This window comes from Bubalus kerabau, chromosome 6, assembly GCF_029407905.1.
Source record: "Bubalus kerabau isolate K-KA32 ecotype Philippines breed swamp buffalo chromosome 6, PCC_UOA_SB_1v2, whole genome shotgun sequence".
NCBI lineage: Eukaryota > Metazoa > Chordata > Mammalia > Artiodactyla > Bovidae > Bubalus > Bubalus kerabau.
Window position 1 is genome coordinate 9,750,653 of NC_073629.1, and position 22,719 is coordinate 9,773,371.

The 22,719-nt window shown below is 44.4% G+C and overlaps 1 protein-coding gene across 1 annotated transcript in view; it reads left to right on the forward strand.

Annotated features, from left to right (window-relative positions):
• Positions 1-21,373, forward strand: part of CD84 (CD84 molecule) — a 45,222-nt gene extending 23,849 nt beyond the window's left edge. The window contains exons 3-8 of the mRNA XM_055583850.1: positions 10,839-11,090; positions 11,486-11,605; positions 12,443-12,475; positions 14,476-14,573; positions 15,479-15,541; positions 17,182-21,373. Of these exons, the coding sequence (XP_055439825.1) occupies positions 10,839-11,090; positions 11,486-11,605; positions 12,443-12,475; positions 14,476-14,573; positions 15,479-15,541; positions 17,182-17,247 (632 nt within the window). The 3' untranslated portion in view covers positions 17,248-21,373. The remainder of the gene's footprint in view (positions 1-10,838; positions 11,091-11,485; positions 11,606-12,442; positions 12,476-14,475; positions 14,574-15,478; positions 15,542-17,181) is intronic.
• Positions 21,374-22,719: the final 1,346 nt, after the last annotated feature.

Below are 22,719 nucleotides of genomic sequence, written 5' to 3' on the forward strand. Positions count from 1 at the left end.
CCCTTCTCAGGGGCAGTCACTGTTATCAGTTTATATTGCCTCTTCAATAGAAAATTAAAGTACATATGAGCATAAATAGAGTGATGATAGATAGACAAATTGATGGATAGTAGAGTGGTCTATCTGTGTAATAACTCATTTAATCCTCTCAATCACCCTAGCTAGAGAAATTTGTTGTCCCCACGTTATAATTGAGGGAGCTGAAGCTCAGTACCACTGGATACCTTCTCCACAATTTCATAGTTAGAGAACAGTGGAGCCTGGATTCTGAAGCTGATCTCCAATGGCCTCCCCATTCTTTGACTTGGAAAGATGAAAGCCTGTCAGCCACAACTCTGATCTTCACTGCCCATCAGCTTTGTGTAGGATATGTCAGGGGAGTGTGTAATTTCCTCGGTTCTGACTCACTGCAGCAAAGATTTGAAATGGCAGACCAGTGTTACAGCTCGGTTACAGCTGTTTTATTTGGCAGTCAAAGGATAGTACACCCTCAAGGTGTGAAGGTGGGCTGACCCAAAAGGAGAGAGGCTCAATCTTGGCTCCTCTTTTTAAATGTTTTGTATCCTCCCCTTGAGCCTGCTCTGTGTAAATTGGGCTAGCCAGGAAGGCTGTTTGTTTCACCTGAGGTTCTCACTCCAGTCCTCAGATTTGCTTTTGTTTCATTTTTGTGGGCTTTTCCCTTTCTTTGTCTTTTAGCCACCACCATTTTGGACCCCTTTTTCCTATTCTAACTACCTAACATTCCCCCCTCAAGAGGTGGGTGGCCCAATTCTTTGGGAATAGGGCCTCGAGGTCTCTCTGGCTACTTCCTGCCGAGCTGGGACACCAAGGGGCATTGGGCCTCCCCCTCTTGCTTATCGCAATCCTCAGAGTCATTATAGCAGTGTCCATCTAAGGGTGAGTGATATTTCCCATGGTTGGGTGTGGTTGAACTGGCACCACATGTTGTAGCTTGTTGACCTGAGCACAGATAAAATGGGTTGGACAATTGATAATACATGGAGCAATCATAAGCAGCATCAAATGGTGATAACAGGGATTAGTAGGGATATTAGCCAACTCCAAATCCTCCCTTGCCAGGAGAAGGATTCCCAAGAAGAGATTGTAGCCACCCCGAGAATGCTCCAGCTCGTTCTTTGAGATCCCATAGGATCTGAATGTTTTTCTTGAGGACTGTGAGACTTTCTTTAACTTAGCTCGAGGTATTTACCCAGAAACAACATATTTCATTCAAGATGGCTCAAGTCCCTCCTTGTTCAGGGATCAGGAGCGCTATCTCCTATCTATTTTGGAGTATAACCCCTTCCAGGCTGTGTTGGCTCTTAAGAGCTGTCCTGAGAAATCTCATCCCCAGAAACTTAATTTTGGGGGTGTTCATTAGAATGGCACTCATTTGTGGTCCTGAAACAGTTTTGAGTGTCTTCTTCTGTTTTTTTTTTTTTTTTTTTCCCATGGCTTGACTCATGAGTAGTGAATCCAGGAATCATGTCCTGAAAACTTGACTGCTGTAGGGGTAGAAAGTATTACAGCGTAGGGGCCCTTCTATGTGGGCTGGAGTTGAGCCTTTGGGGACCCATCTTTCCAGACTTTAATTAGGACTTGAGTCCCTGAAGCATATAGTGGTGGCTCTTTAGAATCTTTTGGGTCCTGGTTGACACCCCACAAGCATATGTCTTGTTGGAATTGCCCAATGACCACAGTGTAAGACTCGAGGGTCTGAGCCTCTGGATCTAGGAAGAGGTCATTGGAATAAACAAATTTCTCACATATAGCATCTCATAAGGACTAAGACCAACCTGTTCCTTAGGGGCAATAGAGGTGTGGAGGAGAGCTATTGGTAAAGCCTCCTTCCATCCCAGGGAGATCTCCCGGGTTATCTTTTTATCGCTGATTTTAAGAATTAGTTGGCTCTTTCTACTTTTCCTGAAGACTGAGGCTTCCAGGCACAATGGAGATAATAAGTAATGCCCAACGCTTTAGAGACCCCTTGGGTGACTTTAGAAGTAAATGATGTCCCATTGTTACTTTGTGATGACTTGGGCAGGCCAAATCTCAGAACGATTTCATGGAGCAGTTTTTTACCATCTCCTTAGCCTTCTCAGTCTGGGTGGGAAAACCTTCAATCCATCCTGTGAATGTATCTATCATGATTAGTAGGATATTTATACCCTTGAGAAACTGGCATCTGGGTGAAGTCCATCTGCCAGTCTTTTCCTGGCTAGGTCCTACACCGTTAGACAGGCTGGGCCAGCTGGGGTCTTTGAGCTTCTTGGGGATTGTTTAATTGGCAAGTGGGACAAGAGGAGGCCAATCGCCTTACAGCTGTTTGGAGGCCTGTTCCTCTGAAGGACCTTTCTAGTAATCTTTGGAGGGTATTCTCCCCTAAATAAGTGGTGGTGTGTAAGGAGTTAACCAACTTCCATTGAAGGTTCCCAAGCAGAAAAAGGAGTCCCTCCTTTTGGAACCACCCCATATGATCTTCCTGAAAGCCCTCACTCTTAGATTTAAGAGTCTCACCTTCAGTATATGAAGGAATTTCTGGCAAATTAGCCTGTGGAACTAAGGTGGCAACCACTATTACATCACTTTTTTAATGCTGCTCTCTTAGCTGCCTGATCATTTGCTTGGTTCCCTCGTGCCACTTCTGTGCTCCCTTTTTGGTGTCCTTTACAATGGGAGACTGAAACCTCATCTGGCAGATGGGCTGCCTCCAAGAGCCTAAGGATTTGATCACCATATTTGATTGGGGCCCTTGGGTGGTCAAGTGACCTCTTTCTTTCCAAATAGCAGCATGTGCATGTAGCACCAGAAAGGCATACTTGGAGTCAGTGTAAATGGCTACTCTTTTTCCTTTTCCAAGCTCTAAAGCTTGAGTCAGGGCTATAAGCTTAGCCAATTGGGCTGAAGTACCTGTTGGAAAAGGTTTAGCCTCTATGGTCTCAAAATTGGAAACTACTGCATATCCAGCTCTTCTTTTTCCATCCAAGACAAAGCTGCTTCCATCAGTGTACCAGATTTCCTCAGATTGGTTAGAAGATCTTCTGACAAGCCCTCTCAGGGTTTTGTCCAGTAATCCAAAGTTTCTAGGCAAGAGTGAAAGGGGAGAGAGCCCTTGGGGGTAGGTAGGAGGGTAGCTCGATTAAGAACCTCATAAGGGGATATAGTCAGGCCTGGATTTTCCATCAGCACTACTTAATATCTGAGGATCATTTGATCAGACATCCATAAATGGCCTCTCCCATTCAGGAGTTGTTTCACTAGGTGGCTGGTAAAAGTAGTTAGTTTGCCCCCAAAGTGAAAGTGAAAGTGAAGTGAAGTCGCTCAGTCGTGTCCGACTCTTAGCGACCCCACAGACTGCAGCCTACCAGGCTCCTCCTTCCATGGGATTTTCCAGGCAAGAGTACTGGAGTGGGCTGCCATTGCCTTCTCCAGAGAGTTTAAATAATCTTCTATCAGGACTGCAATAGCAGCAAGATTTCGAAGGCAGGGAGGCCAGCCTTGGGAAGTTGGGTCGAGGCTCTTGGATAAGCAAGCTACAGGCTGGGGCTCAGGTCCCAACCTTTGAGTTAACATTCCCAAGGCTATTCCTTCATTTTCATGCACATACAGGTGGAATGCTTTTTCTGGGTCTGGCAATCTCAAGGCTGTCCTTGAGTTAAGGCTTGTTTTAGTGTATCCTCTGCCTCCTTTTGAGGACTTCCCCACATCAATGGGATTAAATCACCCCCTCCCTTCAAGCTTTCATATAAGGCCTGGGCAATTAGACCATAATTGGGTGTCCAGATTCTACAATACCCGGTTAGCCCCAGGAAATCTTACGGTTGTTTTCAAGTCGTGGGGGAGGGCAACTGGAGGATTCCTTGTACTTGATCAAAGGACAACCTCCTAGATGACCCATGTGTAATCTGAACTCCCAGGTAGGTGACCTTTGTCTCGACCATCTGTGCCTTAGCACAGACTTTATATCCCCTCTCTGCCAAAAGTTAAGAATCTGAATTGCATGTTGTTGGGCATTTTTCTCATCTGGAGAGCAGACAGTAGGTCTTCTACATATTGTAATATTTTCCCAAAGGTCCCAGAATCAGATCTAGGAGATCCCGGCTAAAAGCCTGCTCAAACAGGTGGGGGCTATCTCTGAACCCCTGAGGTAATACTGTCCAAGTCATCTGTTGGTGTTTTTCTCCTGGAGCCTCCCAGTCGAAGGCAAAAAGATATTGGGATTCTTTAACCAGTGGTATGCAAAAGAATGCATCCTTAAGATCCAGGACTGTCAACTACTTGACACTGGGCAGGATTTATCCCAAGAGTGCATAGGGATTGGGTACTGTGGGATGGAGGGGGACCACAGCTTCATTTATAATCCAGAGATCTCGAACCATCCACCAGGTCCCATCCTTTTTCTTTACAGGGAGGATTGGGGTGTTACATGGTGAACTGGTGAGGACCAATAGCCCACAGGCAAGGAATTTTATTAGCGATTGTAGTTCTTTCCAGGCTTCTCTTCTGAGAGGTATTGTTTCCAGTTTGGAAGCCAAGTGGGATCTTGGAGGACAATGAGGACCAGTTCAGCTTGGTGGGCTTGTACAAGAGTTCCCTGGTCCCAAACCTGGGGGTTAATTTTGTCCTCCCATAGTTTTTGGTCCCTCCCTATTGGAGAGGGTATACTGGGTTCCTCAGTAGTAACCAGAAGCTGTAGAAAAGCTTCCCGTCACAAGGGTGGTCCCCAGTTTAGTGAGTTTATCTCTTCCCAATAAAGAAGTAGGACACTCAGGGACCACCAGAAACTGGTGGGAAAATATTTGTCCATTCCAGCAACAAAGAAGTGCTTGGGTGAATCTTTTTGTAATTGCTTTTCCTGTAGCACCCAAAATGGTACAGGTTTGGGAGGAGAAGCCTCCAGAATAGGAGGTCAGGACAGAGTAGCTAGCCCCTGTGTCAACCAAGAAATTCTCAGACCTACCTGCCACATCCAGCTGCACCCTTGGCTCCAGCCCCGTGATGATTATCTGTGACAGGCAGGCTGGCTGGAACGGGCCACTTCAGTCCTGTTGAACCATCGTGAGGGAAGGCTTGGTGCTTGGCCTTGAGGCTCTTGGGTCCCAAGGGCAGAATGCCACCCAGTGCCCCAATAGACGGCATTTGTAGCAAGCCATTTAGGAGACTTGTCATGGTTTGGACACTCTTTGGCCCAATGTCCCACCTGTCTACAGATTAGGCATTTGCCTTGTGCCTTGTCCTTTAAGAACTCGGGGTTTGCCATAGTGCTTCCCTGGAGGATGGCCAGCATCTGGGTATGCCTCGTCTCTTTCCTTTTCTCCCTTTCCTCGGCCTTGACATCCCTCTCTTGTTCTCTGTTATAAAAGGTACTGGTGGCTGTCTGGACCATCCCATTTAAAGAAGCAGAAGGGTCCTGCTGCTGTAGTTGTTGTAACTTTATCCTAATATCTGATGCACATTGGGACAGGAATTTGTCCTTTAAAATCACCTGTTCCTTGTAAGAGTCGAAGTCCAGATTGGTAAACTTTTGGAGGGCCTCTTTTAGCCTTTCCAGAAAGGCAGTGGGGTTCTCGCTGGACTGCTGACTTATTGCTGAGACCCAGGCATAGCTGATTACTTTTTGCTGGGCTGCTTTTAGTCCTACCTTTACACAGATCAGAAAGTGATCCCTTTCCCAGATGTGCTCAGGGTCATTATAATTTCAGTTAGGATCTGAGGAGGGGACTGCAGTTTCCCCCACTGGATATTTATTGCTTGACTTGTTGAAGCCCTGTAGCATACCCTCAGGCTTCCTTTATGACCCTAGCATATCAGGGTCAGATAAAGTTTGACTCAATATGACCATAATGTCCTTCCATGTCAAGTCAAAGGCCAAGGTAATGTGTTGGAATGTATCTATATATTTGCCTGGGTCATCTGGATAGCTTTCCAGGTCTTGTTTTATCAGTCTTAGTTCTAAGTGGGAGAAGAACTTATGGACCCAGGTTGGTCCAAATTCTCCTCCAGTTTCAACTAAGGGACATACTTGAGTTGGCTTCTGTGGAGGGGGTGCTCCCGGATATGGGGGCATATTTGGATACAAGGAAAGAACACCAGGCAACTCAGGAGCCATGGGAGGTGAGCCTTCATGGGAGGCTTCCTTCTCTTGGTTGTCTATGCCTAACACTATTTGCCTAGTAGGCTCACTTTTAGGGCATACAACAATCCCATACTTAAGACAGAGTTCCTTCATATCTCTTAGGTGGAAGAAAATTTGGACATAGGGGATCTCTGTCCATTTCCCTTATCTTTTGCAGAATAGGTCTAACTGTAGGATGGTATTGTAATTTAAACTCCCATCCTCAGGCCAGTGTTCCTTATCCCCCAGAGAATACTGTGGCCAGGAAGTGGCACAAAAGAATTTTAAGCAACTTTTCCTTAGAGGATCAAACAACTTTCAGTTATCAAGGATGTATCTCAAGGGCACCTGTAAGGAAGTTGATTGGTTATTTCCCATCTAAAAGACAGTGATGACAGGGAGAAAAAGAAAAAAGGAGAAGAAACTAATAGACCTTCTTCTATTTTTATGGGTGGACTTCCTTAGGGGTGAGTCTTTCTAAAGATTATCCTACCCAGTACTGTTGCAACCTGAGAGCTAAGGGTCAAGGTGCAGGTCCCCAGGGAGTTTGAGGCTTGACAATCTCCTAGAGATCAACATTTCATTGTCATAGGCCCACTTTAGGTAGTAACAGAAGTAATGGCAAAGGAGAGGGTTACCTGGTCCTGTTAGGGGCATTAAGAGTATTTTAATAATAAGCTGAGTGGTAATGTTGCCTACAAGGGGGCAGGGTCTTGGTTGCAGGAGTTAGTAAGTGACTTGAGAACAAATTGGTAAGAGGCAACAGACCAGGTGTTCCATAAAAGTGGAGTGGAGATTTGATCGGGGTTATGTTTGTAACTTTCTCCTTGGAGAAGGCAATGGCAACCCACTCCAGTATTCTTGCCTGGAAAATCTCATGGACGGAGGAGCCTGGTAGGCTGTAGTCCATGGGGTCGCTAAGAGTCGGACACGACTGAGTGACTTCACTTTCACTATTTTTGTAACTTTAGGGGAAGGGTGGTAAGGGTTTGGGCCCAAACGGCCTGCAGGATTCACTCCCAAAGTGGCAAACATTGTCCCTGGAAGCCCAATTGCTCTTGAAGGGATGCCACCAACAGATGGACCTCTAGCAGGCACTGTGGGCCTGTCACCCGCCCTAACAGGTTCACTGAGAGGCGCTGTTGATACACATGTTGTAGGAAACATGGAAGATGAAGGCCTGAATCTCTAGAGGGATTGGATATTATACAGTACTTCCCTCCCAAGGGCCAGCTATTTTCTGGTTGTCCCTCCAGAAGATTGTAGAGGCAACATTGTGGGCCTGTAAGGGGCTCAGGAAACGAGCATGAAACAGGAGGGAAGGGGCCAGGGCACAACTTTTGAAAGAATGACATAGCCCAAGGGCATAGGCATAACATAAACTGATTAGAATCAAATGGGTCCAAGATGGCAGACAAGTCAAATTCAACTAGACCTTGATCCTCAATCTGCAAGCTGAATGACACACCCAAAGGCTCCATGACAGTTCCAAGGCACTATCAAAAGACCAAGGAGTGGGTGGCTCCCCAATTGTTGGAAAGATCCTCCAACCCATTGGCATATGACATCGGCCAGCTCACAAAAACTAACCACACATTTCACGGCCAATGCATTCACCTTCTGTGATGGCACACACTCTGTGGCCTGTGCTTCTCTATGAATCCAAACAAATCTGCCTCTTACCTATCACTGTGTCTCTCACTGAATTTTTTTGCAATGAGACATCAAGAACCTGAGCTTCATTAGGTCCTGCCATATGAGTTTGAGTCCCAATCTTAGGTAAACAGTTTCAAACACAACTTCTGGAGATGGAAAGATGATGACCTGCCCAATATTTTGTAAACAGTGGCACAGATGGAGAGAGGAGCTGAAGAATGGGAGAAAAAGCAGTGGGAAAAGCATGCCGAGGAACCCCCTTCATAGCCTGTCAGAAAAACTGCTAAATGCCTGACCTGTACCCATAGTTTTCATTGGCCTGATCCTTGGCACAAAGAAGATTAAGAACAGAATAACCCTCACCCACTTGGGCAACAGCTACTGAGGCATAGCAGATAGTGGAGCCTTCAGGACACACTGGGTAGTAGCCCGTGCCAGAGACCCTCAACTGCACCCACTGCTTCTCACCTGTTCACAGGGGGTTCAAGGAAACAAGAAACTCGAGATTGTAAAGGAATTAAGATTTGTTAGCCATATGTCCTTCCAGCGATTGGGGCAAGGACCTCTTACCTTAACTGGAGGTCTTCTGGAATCTGAGACTGAGCTGTGTGAACTTTCTGCTGAGTTTGTTTTTGCTGTCCCTGTTTTCAGCATACTAGGCTTCTTGTCACTTCCACTGGGCTGGGTTTCCTTGGCATTCAGCTTCCACCACGTGACCTTTTGCCACGTGACTGTTGTCGGGCTTCTTCTGTGCTTGGTCTCTGCCTCATGGGGCTGAGCTGAGGTTGTTTCAGCCAGGTTACATCCGAGTTATGGCACCAGATATATCATCAGGGGAGTGTGTAATTTCCTATATTCTGTCTTACTGCAGCAAAGATTTGAAATGGTGGACCAGTGTTGTAGCCTGGTTACAGCTCCGTTTTATTTGGCAAACAAAAGGTAGTACACCCTCGAAGCATGAGGGCAGGCTGACCCAAAAGGAGAGAGTCTCAATCTTGGCTCCTCTTTTTATATGTTTTGTCTCCTCCCCCTGAGCCTGCCCTATGTAAACTGGGCTAACCCAGAAAGCTGTTTGTTTCACCTGAGATTCTCAGTCTGGTCCTCAGATTTTCTTTTGTTCCATTTCTGTGGGCTTTTTCCTTTCTTTGTCTTTTAGCCACCACCATTTTGGACTTCTTTTTCCTATTCTAACTACCTAACAGTAACATCTCTTTGCCTGCTGAGAAAAATGAGATGGAATCCTATTTTCACCACTATCCACCACCTTAACATTCACTAAAAAAAAAAAAAAAAAAAACTTTCTAAAAACAGGGGAACAACAAGCAGAGACTTGAAACACTGTTGTTAATCAAGTTTCTGAGGAAACACACAATTAGGTTCCTTTTTCACTATGCATATCTGTATCTATCACTGTCACAGCTAATCAAGGTCTTTACTCCAAACTTATTTGGAAACTTTTTTGCCAAGTCATCACTAATTCTGATCTGGAAAGTTCCCCTCTAAGAGACTCTTCCTGGAAGAGGGCATGGCAACCCACTCCAGTATTCTTGCCTAGAGGGTCCCATGGACAGAGAAACCTACTGGGCTACAGTCCACAGGGTCACAAAGAGTGCAAGCATGCACAAGAGACTCTTAGAACCAGAGTCTCTGATTAGGTTGGAATCAAAGTCTTTGCAGCTCTTACTTCCCATTTTGTACATCCTCACAGGTACAAACAAATGGTTTCTGTCTCTACACTGCCAAATGTATTGCTTTTACAGACTCTACGTTAATTAGAAAGTTATGTCCCAGTTCCTTCCTGTATTCCCTCCCTCGCATGGCAGTAGTAGAGGGGCAAACCACATCACAGCAGATTTGCCAAGAATGAACTGAACTTATAAACTCTGAATATGGTCCTTTTCTTATCTCCTGGCAAAGGATCTTTCCTGTACTTCTTCCAGCTCCAGATCTAGTTATTGCATGAACTTACATTTAATTGGTTTTTTTGTAATCCTTTACACCTAAAACTTTTATCATTTACCTTTTGGTTGTTTTAGTAAAAACATTTTTTGAAATGAACTTTTAAAGAGGTTTGAACTTTTCATCATGGGCACTTTAAAACAAAATAAATGAAAAAAAAAAAGAAAAAGAAAACACACATTGACCAGAAAACAGAGCCGAACAAAAATGTTTAAAGATTGTTGCATACAGTGGGGTGCTGATAAATTTTCAACCAGTTCTTAATGATGTGTGTGTCTGTATACACACACTATAAACTGTATTGACATAAAGGAGATGTGGCACACAATTGTATAAGTGATAATATACAATAGACTTTATTGTAAATTCCATATAGCCAGTTGTTCTCACAGAATGCATTCACTGGTTTTCGCTGAGCATTTATATCGTTATTCATGCATATATTCATTTGTTCATCAATGATGTGAGCAACTTCTTTGCTGAACTGGATGATGGTTCTCAAATTCTAGAATATTTCTGACTTTTTGTGTGCTAGTCACAATGTAAAATCTTCAGCTTTGTTTGTTTGTTTAATCTGCTTTAGAACCCTCTCCTCCATTCCTTTCTTAAGTCTGAAGTGACAATCAGAAAAGCAATAAATCAAGCCCTAGTTTGTAGCATTTGCCAATTCCTTTGATGTAAATACTCCCACTACAGCTGATTTTAAGTCATGCAGAGTTGGGAAGACTTTTTACATCATTACAAGGAATAAATATGATAGATATAAATAACTCCTAGAGCATAGATAACAGTAAATTGCGACTTCCCTATTGGTCTAATGGTTAAGACTCCGCACTTTTACTGCAGGGGGCATGGGTTTGATCCCTGGCTGGGAAATTAAGATCCCTCGTGGCACTGCCAAAAAAAACAAATAAAAAAGTAAATTGTCTAAAAACATTAGAAAGTGATGAGTTTTGAGGATTTATTAGCTTTGTTATTAATAAAATGTATTTCATTGTAAGTTTTTAACAACCCTCATGAAAATGTCTGAAAATTTAATAGTTGACTCCCTCAGGCTGATATAGGTCATCTCCAGCTTACCCCTGGCTCATGTGTTTTCTCCTCACAGGTCGTCTTGAGAAGCCAAAAATTACTCAGAGTTTCGTGACATCTGTGAACAGCACCTGTAATGTCACACTGATGTGCTCTGTGGATAAAGAAGAAAAGAATGTGACATACAGTTGGAATCCACTAGGGGAAGAGGGCAATGTCCTTCAAATCTTCCAGACCCCTGACAACCAAGAGGAGACTTACACATGTACAGCGTGGAACCCTGTCAGCAACAATTCTGACTCCATCTCTGCCCAGCAGCTCTGTGCAGGTAACCAAGCATCTCTGGCCATCTCTTTTGGAGTCTCAAAATTCACTCTGACCTGCTGCAAGGCCTGAAACTGGCCCAAGTTCTCCAGAGGAAGGTGCCTTCGTTATGCCATGGCTGGACCCAAGATGCTTCTCTTCCTAGTAAGCCCCAGAGAACAGTCCAAAGCCTTCTGGCAGATGCCAGACATTTCAGGGTATTCTGAGGCAGTCCCCACTCAGCTGCCTGATTCAGTTTCTGATCTTGACCTTTAATAGCGGGCAGTACAGTTTTCCTTGTAGCTTTGGCACTCCTGGAGGGCACCTAGTATGGATAGTGCTCTTGAATGTGAACAAGCTTGCCTAACCTCTCTGGCCCATCTCCCGAGAGTCAAGTCTCATTGCATCTTTTGTTTTCAGACATCACAATGACCCCCCATACTCGCCACACTGGACTGATAAGTGGGCTGGCTGTGCTTTCTGTGCTTATAATCATTCTACCTTCAGTGGTTTTGTTCCTTTTGTGCAAGAAAGGAGAAGGTAGGAGATTTTCTCACAAGGTAAATGTAGAAATGTACCTTCATTTTTTCTGGGGTTGAAGTCAGTTATCCAAGGTGGGGTGGAAATGTCCTTTGTTCCAGGGAATTAATCTTTCTAGACTCCTCAGTGCCCCATCTTACCATGTCCCAGAAAGACAGCCCCGATTACTGTATTACATTACCCTGAATGGTCTTCCAAACATGTTTCTGGGATCAGCAGGATGCCATGGGTCCAGAACTTGGGTCCAAGTTTAAGTGAGTAAGTAACTGTTAGTCGCTCAGTCGTGTTTGACTCTTTGCAATCCCAAGGACTGTAGCCTGCCAGGCTCTTCTGTCCATGAAATTCTCCAGGCAAGAATACTGGAGTGGGTTGCCATTTCCTTCTCCAGGTCTCCTGTAGGGAAAATCAGAATTGGACACCTCAAGTCAAAGAGAGCCCCTGGGTTCAAGTTTAGCACTGCCATTAACAAGCTGTGCTCCATGGGGCACAGGTATTTACCTCTCCGACTTAGTGTTCTCACACGTGAAATAAGATTTGGACTAAGTCTCCAAGGTCACTTCCAAGTCCACCAAAACTGACCTTTGAAATGTCATCGAGGGACAAGTACTAGTTGTCACTAGATCCCTTTGGGTCCCTCTGGATCATTCTGTAATTGTAACCATTCTAAACTCAGAAAACCTGATCTTGGGCCCTAGGGGAGTCCACCCTCCTATTCCTCTTAATTCTGTGTCCACTCAAAATCTTCCTTTCCCACCCATCATAATAGCAACCATGGATGTAGAGAGGCTCTACCTCTGATTCCATGTTCCTGACTCTCTTTTGGGTCTGATTCCTCAGGTTCCTTCTGGAAGAACTTCAGTAAGAACCCTGGTAAGTTCTCAACCACTAGTTTCCCTGGATGACAACTGGAAGAGATGAGTTCACAGTAGAGTGGTGAAGCCTAAGCTTGTACTTTGCAGACATCTGGGGTGAAGGTCCCAGCTTGACCATTTATCAGCTACCAATTATTTTATCACCGTCTTGGTTTTCTCAGTTGTAAAATACACGTAAAACCAGGATGTGCAGCATATACTTACTGAACAGATTTCATGAATTACACATATAAAGTACTTGGCCAAGTGCCTGGTACATCATGAGTACTTAGATACTATCCTTACATTTTACATACCTGGGCTTGGCACAGAAGGAGGCATCCTGGGGGAAGAGAGTCTGTAATATGAACTGTAGCTCAAATAATCTCTTGATGGGGAGAAGTCACACCACCTCCTCAGGCCATAGGTGATCTTCAGGGCTCCTCAAAGAGGCCTTTGCCCTCAATCCCTCACAGCCTTGTTGAAGGGAAGAAGGCCTATTTTTTCATCTGCAAATGAAATAAGAGAGAGCACTGAATCTGGTTCACTCACCAAGTCTGAGGCAGGGACTGCTGCTGCTAAGTCGCTTCAGTCGTGTCCGACTCTGTGCGACCCCATAGACGGCAGCCCACCAGGCTCCCCCTTCCCTGGGATTCTCCAGGCAAGAACACTGGAGAGGGTTGCCATTTCCTTCTCCAGAGGCAGGGACTGGGACAGGACTAAACTCTGAAACACTTGATCCCTGTAATAATAGCACTCAGCCCAGACCTGTTGTCTGCAGATATGTTGGTGCTTTGGAATATGAAGGCCCTCAATTCTGGCTATCTGTTTTCAACTTGACCCTCAAATGTTTCACATTAGGAGCAAAGAAAAGCAGTACAATGGGAGAAATGCATCTATTAGTCCATGAATTCTTAAAACATTAATCACTCAGTTGTGTCCGACTTTTTTCAATCCCATAGCCTGCAGCCACCAGGTTCTTCTGTCCATGGAATTCTTCAGGCTAGAATACTGGAATGGGTAGCCATTCCCTTCTCCAGGGGATCTTCCCAAACCAGAAACTGAACCCTGGTCTCCCCTTGTAGCTCAGCTGGTAAAGAATCTGCCTGAAATGCAGGAGATTCCGGTTGTATTCCGGGGTTGGGAAAATCCCCTGGAGAAGGGATAAGCTACCCATTCCAGTATTCTTGGGCTTCCCTGGTGGCTCAGATGGTAAAGAATCTGCTTGCAATGTGGGAGACTTGGGTTCGATCCCTGGGTTTGGAAGATCCCTTGGACAAGGGCATGGTAACCCACTCCGGTATTTTTGCCTGGAGAATTCCAAGGACACAGGAGCCTGGCAGGCTACAGTTCAGGAGGTCACAAAGAGTCAGACATGACTAAGCCCAGCACAGTTCCCATATTACAGGCAGATTATCATCTGAGTCACTAGATGAACCCTGAATTCTTAAAAGTAGGAATTCTTAAATTCCTCTCACTGAGCTTGGCAGGTAGAGAGTTTAACAAATGTTTGAATCAATCAGTCAAGTAACAAATATGTGTGGAGTACCTCTTACATGTCTAACACTGAGGTGGTAAAAGAAAGATATGTACCAGAAGAGACCAACACAGTGTGTAACTAGAGAGAATCAATCTAATTGAAAAACTAAGACCGTCACGTGAAAAGACTGGCCATACAAGGCAGTCAATGCTAAATGCTGGAGACACTAAGGAAGACCCTGGGTGGAAAAGCTACCTTCAGTGCCCACACAGAGATTGGGGAGAATCTCTTTATCCTAATGTGAACTGAAAAGAATTCCCACTGAGCTCTGGGTAAGACCTGAGCCAGGTGTCTCCTGTACCACATGGCATCCCTAAGAAAGAGACAAGCAAGGATTCAAACATCCATCTCAAGACGACAGGAGTCATTTAACCTCTTGGGGTTTCATTTCTTTATTTGAAAAAAGAGGACATTAAATCATCTCTAAAAATTCATCCACATTTTCATGTACTGTGGTTCTATGCTTGTTTATGACTCAGATGCTTCCTCAAAGAAAACAATATACACATACATCACAGTTTCAAGAAACACCCAGCCAGCAGAGTCCAGGATCTATGATGAGATCCCCCAATCCAAGGTAAGGTGGTGCTACTCACAGGTCTCCACCACCACCCCAAACAGGGAGTCATGGGTAACAGCCACAGGCCAAAGGCTGGGGGTGCGGGATCCGACCAAGAAATACCATGTTAGGGAAATGATCCTTCGAGTCTTTCTATAAGGACAAGAAAGTGGCCATGTGTCCCCCGCTGGTAGCCTCCTGGACTTGAGACCTCATGCTTCTAATTTTGGGCCTGGCTCCAGGTTAGATGTCATGACTAAGAGTAAAGCACCTTCTATAGGGGACCCATACCAGGGGAGCCTCTGATATGAGGGGAGAGTTTTATGTGGCCACTGACCAGTAAACAAGTTGCTAAGGGGATTTCAAGTGCACAAAACAGAGAGAGGTCCACTTGAACTTGACTTCTTGGTCTGGCTGCAGCAGCAGCTTATTCTCCACAGGCTGATTCACTCTGTCCCACAGCCTGGCCTCCCACCTTCCTTTTACCTGCCTGCCCCTCCTTCACCTCCACCCGTAACCAGGCTTCCTCATGGTATCACCTTCCTCTGTCCTTCTACCAGCCTGCTCTCCTGAAGTCTCCAAGGAGAGAAAGGGAAATTGAAGTCTGCCTGGTCAATCCAGCCCTGTACTTGGACCAATAGTTCAGCTGGGTTCGTAGAGACCATGGAAAGCTAAAATTCTGATTAAGCAAGACTCAGTCTGAACCACCAGACTGTTCTTCTTGGCTTCTGAGGTTCTTGTCCAATTGCTACCTATACCCACTCCAACTTCACCCTGATCCTCTCCACCTGGATGGGACCAAAGGTGAAGCTGGGAGAAGAGACCACTTAGTGAAAGTGAGAGCAGGGAGGGCTGATGGGCAGAGGAAGAAGTAAGAGATTTGCCTGGGCTCCCTCACTGAGGGCAAGATGGGTGTTTTACAGGTGCTCCCCACCAAGGAGGAGCCAGTGAACACAATTTACTCCATAATGCAGTACTCTGATAAGGTAAAGTCTGTCTGATTTTTATCACTGTTGTCCTGTCTGTTCCAACTTTTCTTTGGCATCTTATCTAACCAAACAGGAGTAAAATGGTTCCCTTGGGACTCTGTGCTTCTCAGGATTAATTGCTGATAGCCTTGAGCTCCTTCCACACATGCACACAGCTCTGCTTCCCAGGTCCAAGGCCATTTACAAGCTGGCTTCCTTGATTTCTGTTCCCAGCCTTTCCATGAAGGAGCATCTAGGTCTCTGAACTGCAGTGTGGAAACTTCAGCCTTTAATAACATCCAGAGCCACTGCTAGCTCACAGTGTATAAATTGGACGGCAGGTCTGCCATACCCCAGGCAGACACAGGGCCACACCAGATGCACAGATAGGCAGGGAGAACACAGGTTGAATCCCAGTTGCCACTGGTTCCCTCAGCAGACCTTCACAGGGTGACATTTGTAGTGCTCTAGTGATACTCATGTTCCCTGTGCCCCAGCATCCTTCTCTCAAATATGCAAAGAGGGAAGGCAGGTCCTGACCTTTGACAGGACTTTCAGTTTGGGGAACCTGTTTTGGTGTTGTTACTATCTGAAAGTCCTTGTTTCCACCACAATCAGGACAGCTTTGGGGTCTCTGAGTGAATCCAATATTTTGGAAGTGTTTCTGTCTAATAGCTGAGCTAATAGGCAGGAAGCTAACCAGGAAAGATAAATTTGAACCCAGATGTCTAGGGAGAAAGGGATGATAATGATAACAAGTGACGAGTGGGAGGAAATATTGGGATGTCAAAATGGAATGCAAATGAATTCATGAATAAGAATTAAAAGCTGATTCTATGAGTCATCTGTAAGCTGGACAAGTAGGAAGGTCATAAGGGAACTCAATGCACAGGTCAGTTTGAATGTCAAGATAAACCAAGTGCCCTGGAGAATAAGACAGAAGGACTTTGACTTCCTCAAGGACCAGAGATGGAAGGAGAGAGAAGAAAAGGAAGAAAATGAGTGAGGAAAGAGGAGGAGGGGAAAAGGGGAAGGAGAAGCAAGTGAGAAGCATGGAGCCAGCATGTCTGCACCAGGATTAGAAGGAGAATGAGAGGAAACAGAAGAAAATACACTGGGAAGTAGTAGATTTGAAGGATTAATCAGGGACTCCTGGATTGAGACATCTCATAGTAAACTCTCTAGACAAGTTGGTTGGCAATTACTAGTTTGGTTAGTATGTAATTTAAAACCCAGGACTCAATGAGCCAGTGGAAGAGTTGTCCGCAGTATTCTAAGTAACTATAGCATATGACACCAGTGAAAGTGGGTCACCACTACATATAAGCCAAGGTGAAGTTACTGGGGTAAAGGAGAAATGAAGGCTTAACTAGGAACAAGGAAGGCAGGTCACATGAGCCTGAATGCCGCTTCAAGCCTATAATCAAAATCAATGCAGATACCTTCATTCCCACCTGCTATTTTTTCTGAGTTAAGAGGGCTTCCAAATGGAGTGACTGGAACAGAGGTGAGGGACTCAGCAAAGAGCAAAATCCTACTACCCCAGAGTACCCCAGAACCAGGAAAATCTAAGGTGTCTCTCTAAAGGCTCCCTGTGGGACTGGAATTCCAGAGCAGTGCCTTTACATCAGCATTTCCCTCTTCTCCCTTTTGTACAGATGGAGAAAACCAGCACTCAGAACAGCAAACCTCTTGGGACTTCAAGCTATGAAATTGTGATCTAGGCTCCCAGATGGAATTCTCCCCATGGAAACTGAGCTGCAACCACACATACTGACAAATGATCCAGACCGAGACTTCCTCTGCCCAGACCTTACCCAGAAATTACAGATCACCAGATTCCAACATGTAAGCAAAGAAGGAGACATTCTGTTGCTGGGCATAACTTGTACTGAAATACACAAATGGATCATGCCCTTTCTAAGATGGCTCACTTCCTAACAAATAACAAGGCAGATCCCTTGGCACAGTGCTTCCCATTCCCATCCTTCTTCACACTGCAGCACATGTAGAAAATAATTTTTATGATACAATTGAATAAGCAATCAAGATTGCTCATGGCTGGAGGCTGAATATGACTGGAGGGGATGACTCTTCCCAGCAATCCCATATGTGGAGCATCAATATTTACACACCTGTAACCTGCCATGACACACCACTTAAGAGCCTCTGTTCATACTCAATATATGGGAGAAGCCCTGGTGCATGGCCTCACCCAGTCCCCCTATACCTTGGGCAGATAAGCCTCTCACTCAAGTGCATGACTTGATGTATAGAGTGTAGACTGCATTTCAGGCTCTGTTTGTCCCTTTGCCTGGGAACATTTGCTCAGGCTATACCTGGCTGGACCAGCCCAACCCTATATCACTGTGTGGCATGGAAAGATGTCAGAGCTGTGGGTCTCAGCTGTGCAGACACACTCTTCCAAAAGAGTGTTGGAACATGTTCTTTCTGTAGGGACTAGACTTCTGGGGCATTTTTCTTTAGACTCCACTTCAGAAACCTCATAATATTTTTTTCTGGCTAAGTTTTCCTTCTGTATCCCTCTGTAATGGTTCATTTGTGTGTCAATTTGATTGGGACATGGGTTGCCCAGATATTTGGTTAAACATTATTCAGGGTGTGAGTGTGAAGCATGAGATAAGCATTTGAATTGATAGACCTTGTAAAGCAGATTACTTCTCCTCCCCCTCCCTCCATGTGGGTGGGCATCACCATATCAATTGAAAACCTGAATAGAAAAAAAGGCAGAGTAAGGGAGAATCTATTCTCTCTTACTGCCTGACTGTCTTTGAGCTGAGGCATTAGTCTTCTGCCTTGCATTTATTTGGACTGGAACTTCCACCATCAGCTTTTCTGGTTCTCAGACCTTTCAACTCAGACCTCTTTAGCTTGCTTACAGATCTCAGAATTTCTCAATCTCTGTAACCACATGAATCAGTTCCTTTATAGCTATTTCCTATAATTCTGATTCTCTACAAAACCAGGCTAAGATACACCCCAAACTGCCTGATCACCATGAAAAAGAAGGCATCTTCAATAAAGCCATTCTCCAAAAGAAACTCAGTTCAGTTCAGTAGTTCAGTCATGTCCAACTCTTCGGGACCCCATGGACCACAGCATGCCAGGCCTCCCTGTCTGTCACCAACTTCCAGAGTTTACTCAAACTCATCTCCACTGAGTCAGTGATGCCATCGAACCATCTCATCCTCTGTCATCCCCTTCTCCTCCTGTCCTCAATCTTTCCCAGCAGCAGAGTCTTTTCAAATGAGTCAGCTCTTTGCATCAGGTGCCCAAAGTATTGGAGCTTCAGCTTCAATATCAGTCCTTCCAATGAACACTCAAGACTGATCTTTAGGATGGACTGGCTGGATCTCCTTGCAGTCCAAGGGACTTTCAAGAGTCTTCTCCAACACCACAGTTCAAAAGCATCAATTCTTTGGTTCTCAGCCTTCCTTATAATCCAACTCTCACATCCATACATGACCACTGGAAAAACCATAGCCTTGACTAGATGGACCTTTGTTGGCAAAGTAATGGCTTTCTAATATGCTATCTAGGTTGGTCATAACTTTCCTTCCAAGGAGTAAATATCTTTTAATTTCATGGCTGAAATCACCATCTGCAGTGATTTTGGAGCCCAGAAAAATAAAGTCAGCCACTGTTTCCACTGTTTCCCCATCTATTTGCCATGAAGTCATGGGACCAGATGCTGTGATCTTAGTTTTCTGAATGTTGAGCTTTAAGTCAACTTTTTCACTCTCCTCTTTCACTTTCATCAAGAGACTCTTTAGTTCTTCTTCTAACTACTCAGCTATATTTCTGGCATTTTAGGGAAACCCAAACATCAAAACAAAAGACATTTAAGGAAGCAATCATTCTCCAGAGGAGCTTGGGAGATGATAACACACATTATGAAACTGTGTCCACCCAGTTACTAAGGCTTAGCCCAGAGAGTGGTGGAGTTCAAGCTATGGTTAGTGACCCTCCCTCTTCCCCTAAGGGGAACTTTCAGGTAAACATTTGAAAAAATTGTTTCCCTCATGTATTAACAAGCATAACCAGCTAAATCCTAAACCACCATGAACAATTCCAGTCTCAATAACAGAAATGAACTGTTTTTAGACAGAATGAAGGTTTAGTCCCCATTAATGGGCCCATAGAATCATCTAGCCCTGACTATCATTATCACTGTGTTGGGGGCTTCAAGATCTCCAAAGTATAAGACGCACATGATGTCTGATTTGGTCTAACTACAGCACAAACACTACAGTCAAATCCTGAACTACATGCTACAAGGGGTGGAGTGACCCAACACAGTCAGAAGAGACCTCATAGAGGAAATGAAGCTGAAGGTGGACCTCAAGGTGTGGATGGGATTTGGCAGAGAATGAAGAAGACAGATGGCCTCCAAGTGAGGAAGGCATAGAGAAAGAAAACAGCAGGACCTGTGTCATGTATTTTGAGTACCTCCCCAGATACACCATGCATGATCACAGTCCCTTGCCTATGTGTGGCATAGTGCTCTGCTGGAATGTATGGCCCCATCCCTTGTTCATTTATACATCCTTCAATGCCCAGCTCAAATATCACCTTATCTATGAAGCTTTCTCTAGTCAAAATAACTATGGTTCTTTTTGCACTCCTTTCCCCACCCCTATGGTCTTTCTGTCACTAAAACTCATTTCATTCTACCTTACAGTATAGATAATTGTTTGTTTCCTTATGTATTGTTCATTACTTAGAGGCAAGGCCCATGACTTCATGATCATGAAAAGGTGATCATGGGACGTATTAGCTTTATTCATCTCTGCCTCTATCATCAGCCAACATGGTGCCTTGTACCTTACTTTATGAGCTATAAATGCTGTTGAATAGAATTGAAAATGATCAGCTCGCTTGAAAAAAGGGTATATATTGGAAGTACTGATGAATAGAAGCCAATAAGCATAGTGGAATCAAATTACAGCAAGCACTAAATATCAGCATGAAAATATCAGAGGCTATTCCCAGTACAGGGGCATTTGGAGGGAAAAGATTTTCAGAGTTAGACAGATCTTCTTAAAACATCAAGTAGAGCAATGAACCAGGTGTAAGGCAGTCACCCTAGGGAAGGGTATGGAAGAAGAAATAAGAGACATAGTCTCAAAGGATGGAGAAGTTTCAAAGTCACACTGAATAAGATATTTTTCCTAAAATAAAAGTACTTCTTTATGTGAGTTGAGAGATCACTCATGAACATATTCATTCTGTAACTGCTGCCCTTGCCTCTCCCTGATGTGCTTACTGAGTCATGTTCTTAGTATTATTCTAATTCCCCAGTAGAAAGTAGGGGTTGGGGAAGAAAGGAAAGAAGGAAGGAAGGGGAAAGAAAGGAAGAAAGAAAGATGAAGGGAGGAAGGAAGAAATGAAAGAACTAGAACTAAGAGTTCCTTGGGTCTTCCCAGGAGAACAAACCTGGGGTGCAGTCAGCGCACAGAAATTCTTCAAGTGACTTTCAGGACTCAGGAACACCGTGTTTGATTCTTTCCTATGAATCTTCTGATTTATGAAGGCATAAGCTACTCACCGCATTCCCATTCAGTTCTCAGATTATCCTTCTGTAATATGAATGGGATCTTATTTTCCCCTTCACATCTTTCCATATAAGCTATATTATGACCAACAGGTCTATAAAATCAAACTATTCTTTCAGTGGAACAGAATCTGTACTTTTTAACTGGTAGAAAATTGCTTTACAATGTTATTTTGGTTTCTGCCATGCAGCAACATGAATCAGTTGTAATTATATATATCCTTTCCCTTTTAAGCCTCCCTCCCCTGTACCCATCACACTCCTCCAGGTCATCGTAGAGCTCCAACTGGGATCCCTGTGCTATACAGCAACTTCCCACTAATTATCTCTTTTACATATAATAGTGTATACATGTCAATGCTACTTTCTCAATCTGTCCCACCCTCACCTTCCCCCACTATGCCCACAAGTCCGTCCTCTGCTAGGTTCATCAGTACCACTTTTCTAGATTCCATATATATGTGTTAATATAAGGTATTTGTATCAGATACTTGTATCAGACCAAGATGTGCCAGCTTTTTTTTTAGTGTTCTTTGAAATTGAAATCTCAGGGGCAGAGGCCTGTAGTGGAAAGCAGTGCTAAGGCAAGACATTCCCTCTCAAGTCACCATGGGCTTTTTACCAGGGAGAGAAAGTGAAAAATGCTACAGATTTTTCTGCATGCCTCTCAGAAAAAGAGAGTGAAGCTGATTTTAAATGAAATTTTTTTTAAAGCTATAGAACATTATTAACTGCACAGGCCACAAGAGAAGAGTTTTACTGGGCCACTTCTGGAAAGTGGGCATAGGAAGGAGTCTGGCTGGTCCAGGCTATGCCAACAGAGAGCACTTCTCATGTTCCTCCTGGAAAACAGAAATGACCGGACTATATTTTCTTCAAGATACATTTCTTTCCTTCTATTAGGCTTTTCCCTGAATTTCCCTTGATTTGTAAACATTTTCTCTCATGTAACTTCTGACTGTAAAATGAAGCTTAAGGACATAATAGGAAGAAGTATAATCAGATCAGATCAGATCAGTCACTCAGTCATGTCCGACTCTTTGCAACCCCATGAATCGCAGCACACCAGGCCTCCCTGTCCATCACCAACTCCCGGAGTTCACTCAGACTCATGTCCATCGAGTCAGTGATGCCATCCAGCCATCCCAACCTCTGTCGTCCCCTTCTCCTCTTGCCCCCAATCCCTCCCAGCATCAGAGTCTTTTCCAATGAGTCAACTCTTCGCATGAGGTGGCCAAAATACTGGAGTTTCAGCTTCAGCATCATTCCCTCCAAAGCAATCCCAGGGCTGATCTCCTTCAGAATGGACTGGTTGGATCTCCTTACAGTCCAAGGGACTCTCAAGAGTCTTCTCCAACACCACAGTTCAAAAGCATCAATTCTTTGGCGCTCAGCCTTCTTCACAGTCCAACTCTCACATCCATACATGACCACAGGAAAAACCATAGCCTTGACTAGATGAACCTTTGTTGGCAAAGTAATGTCTCTGCTTTTGAATATGCTCTCTAGGTTGGTCATAACTTTCCTTCCAAGGAGGAAGCGTCTTTTAATTTCATGGCTGCAGTCGAAGTATAATGAGTGGTCACAAATGTGGGCTCTGATGCTAGAGTACCTGGGTTTG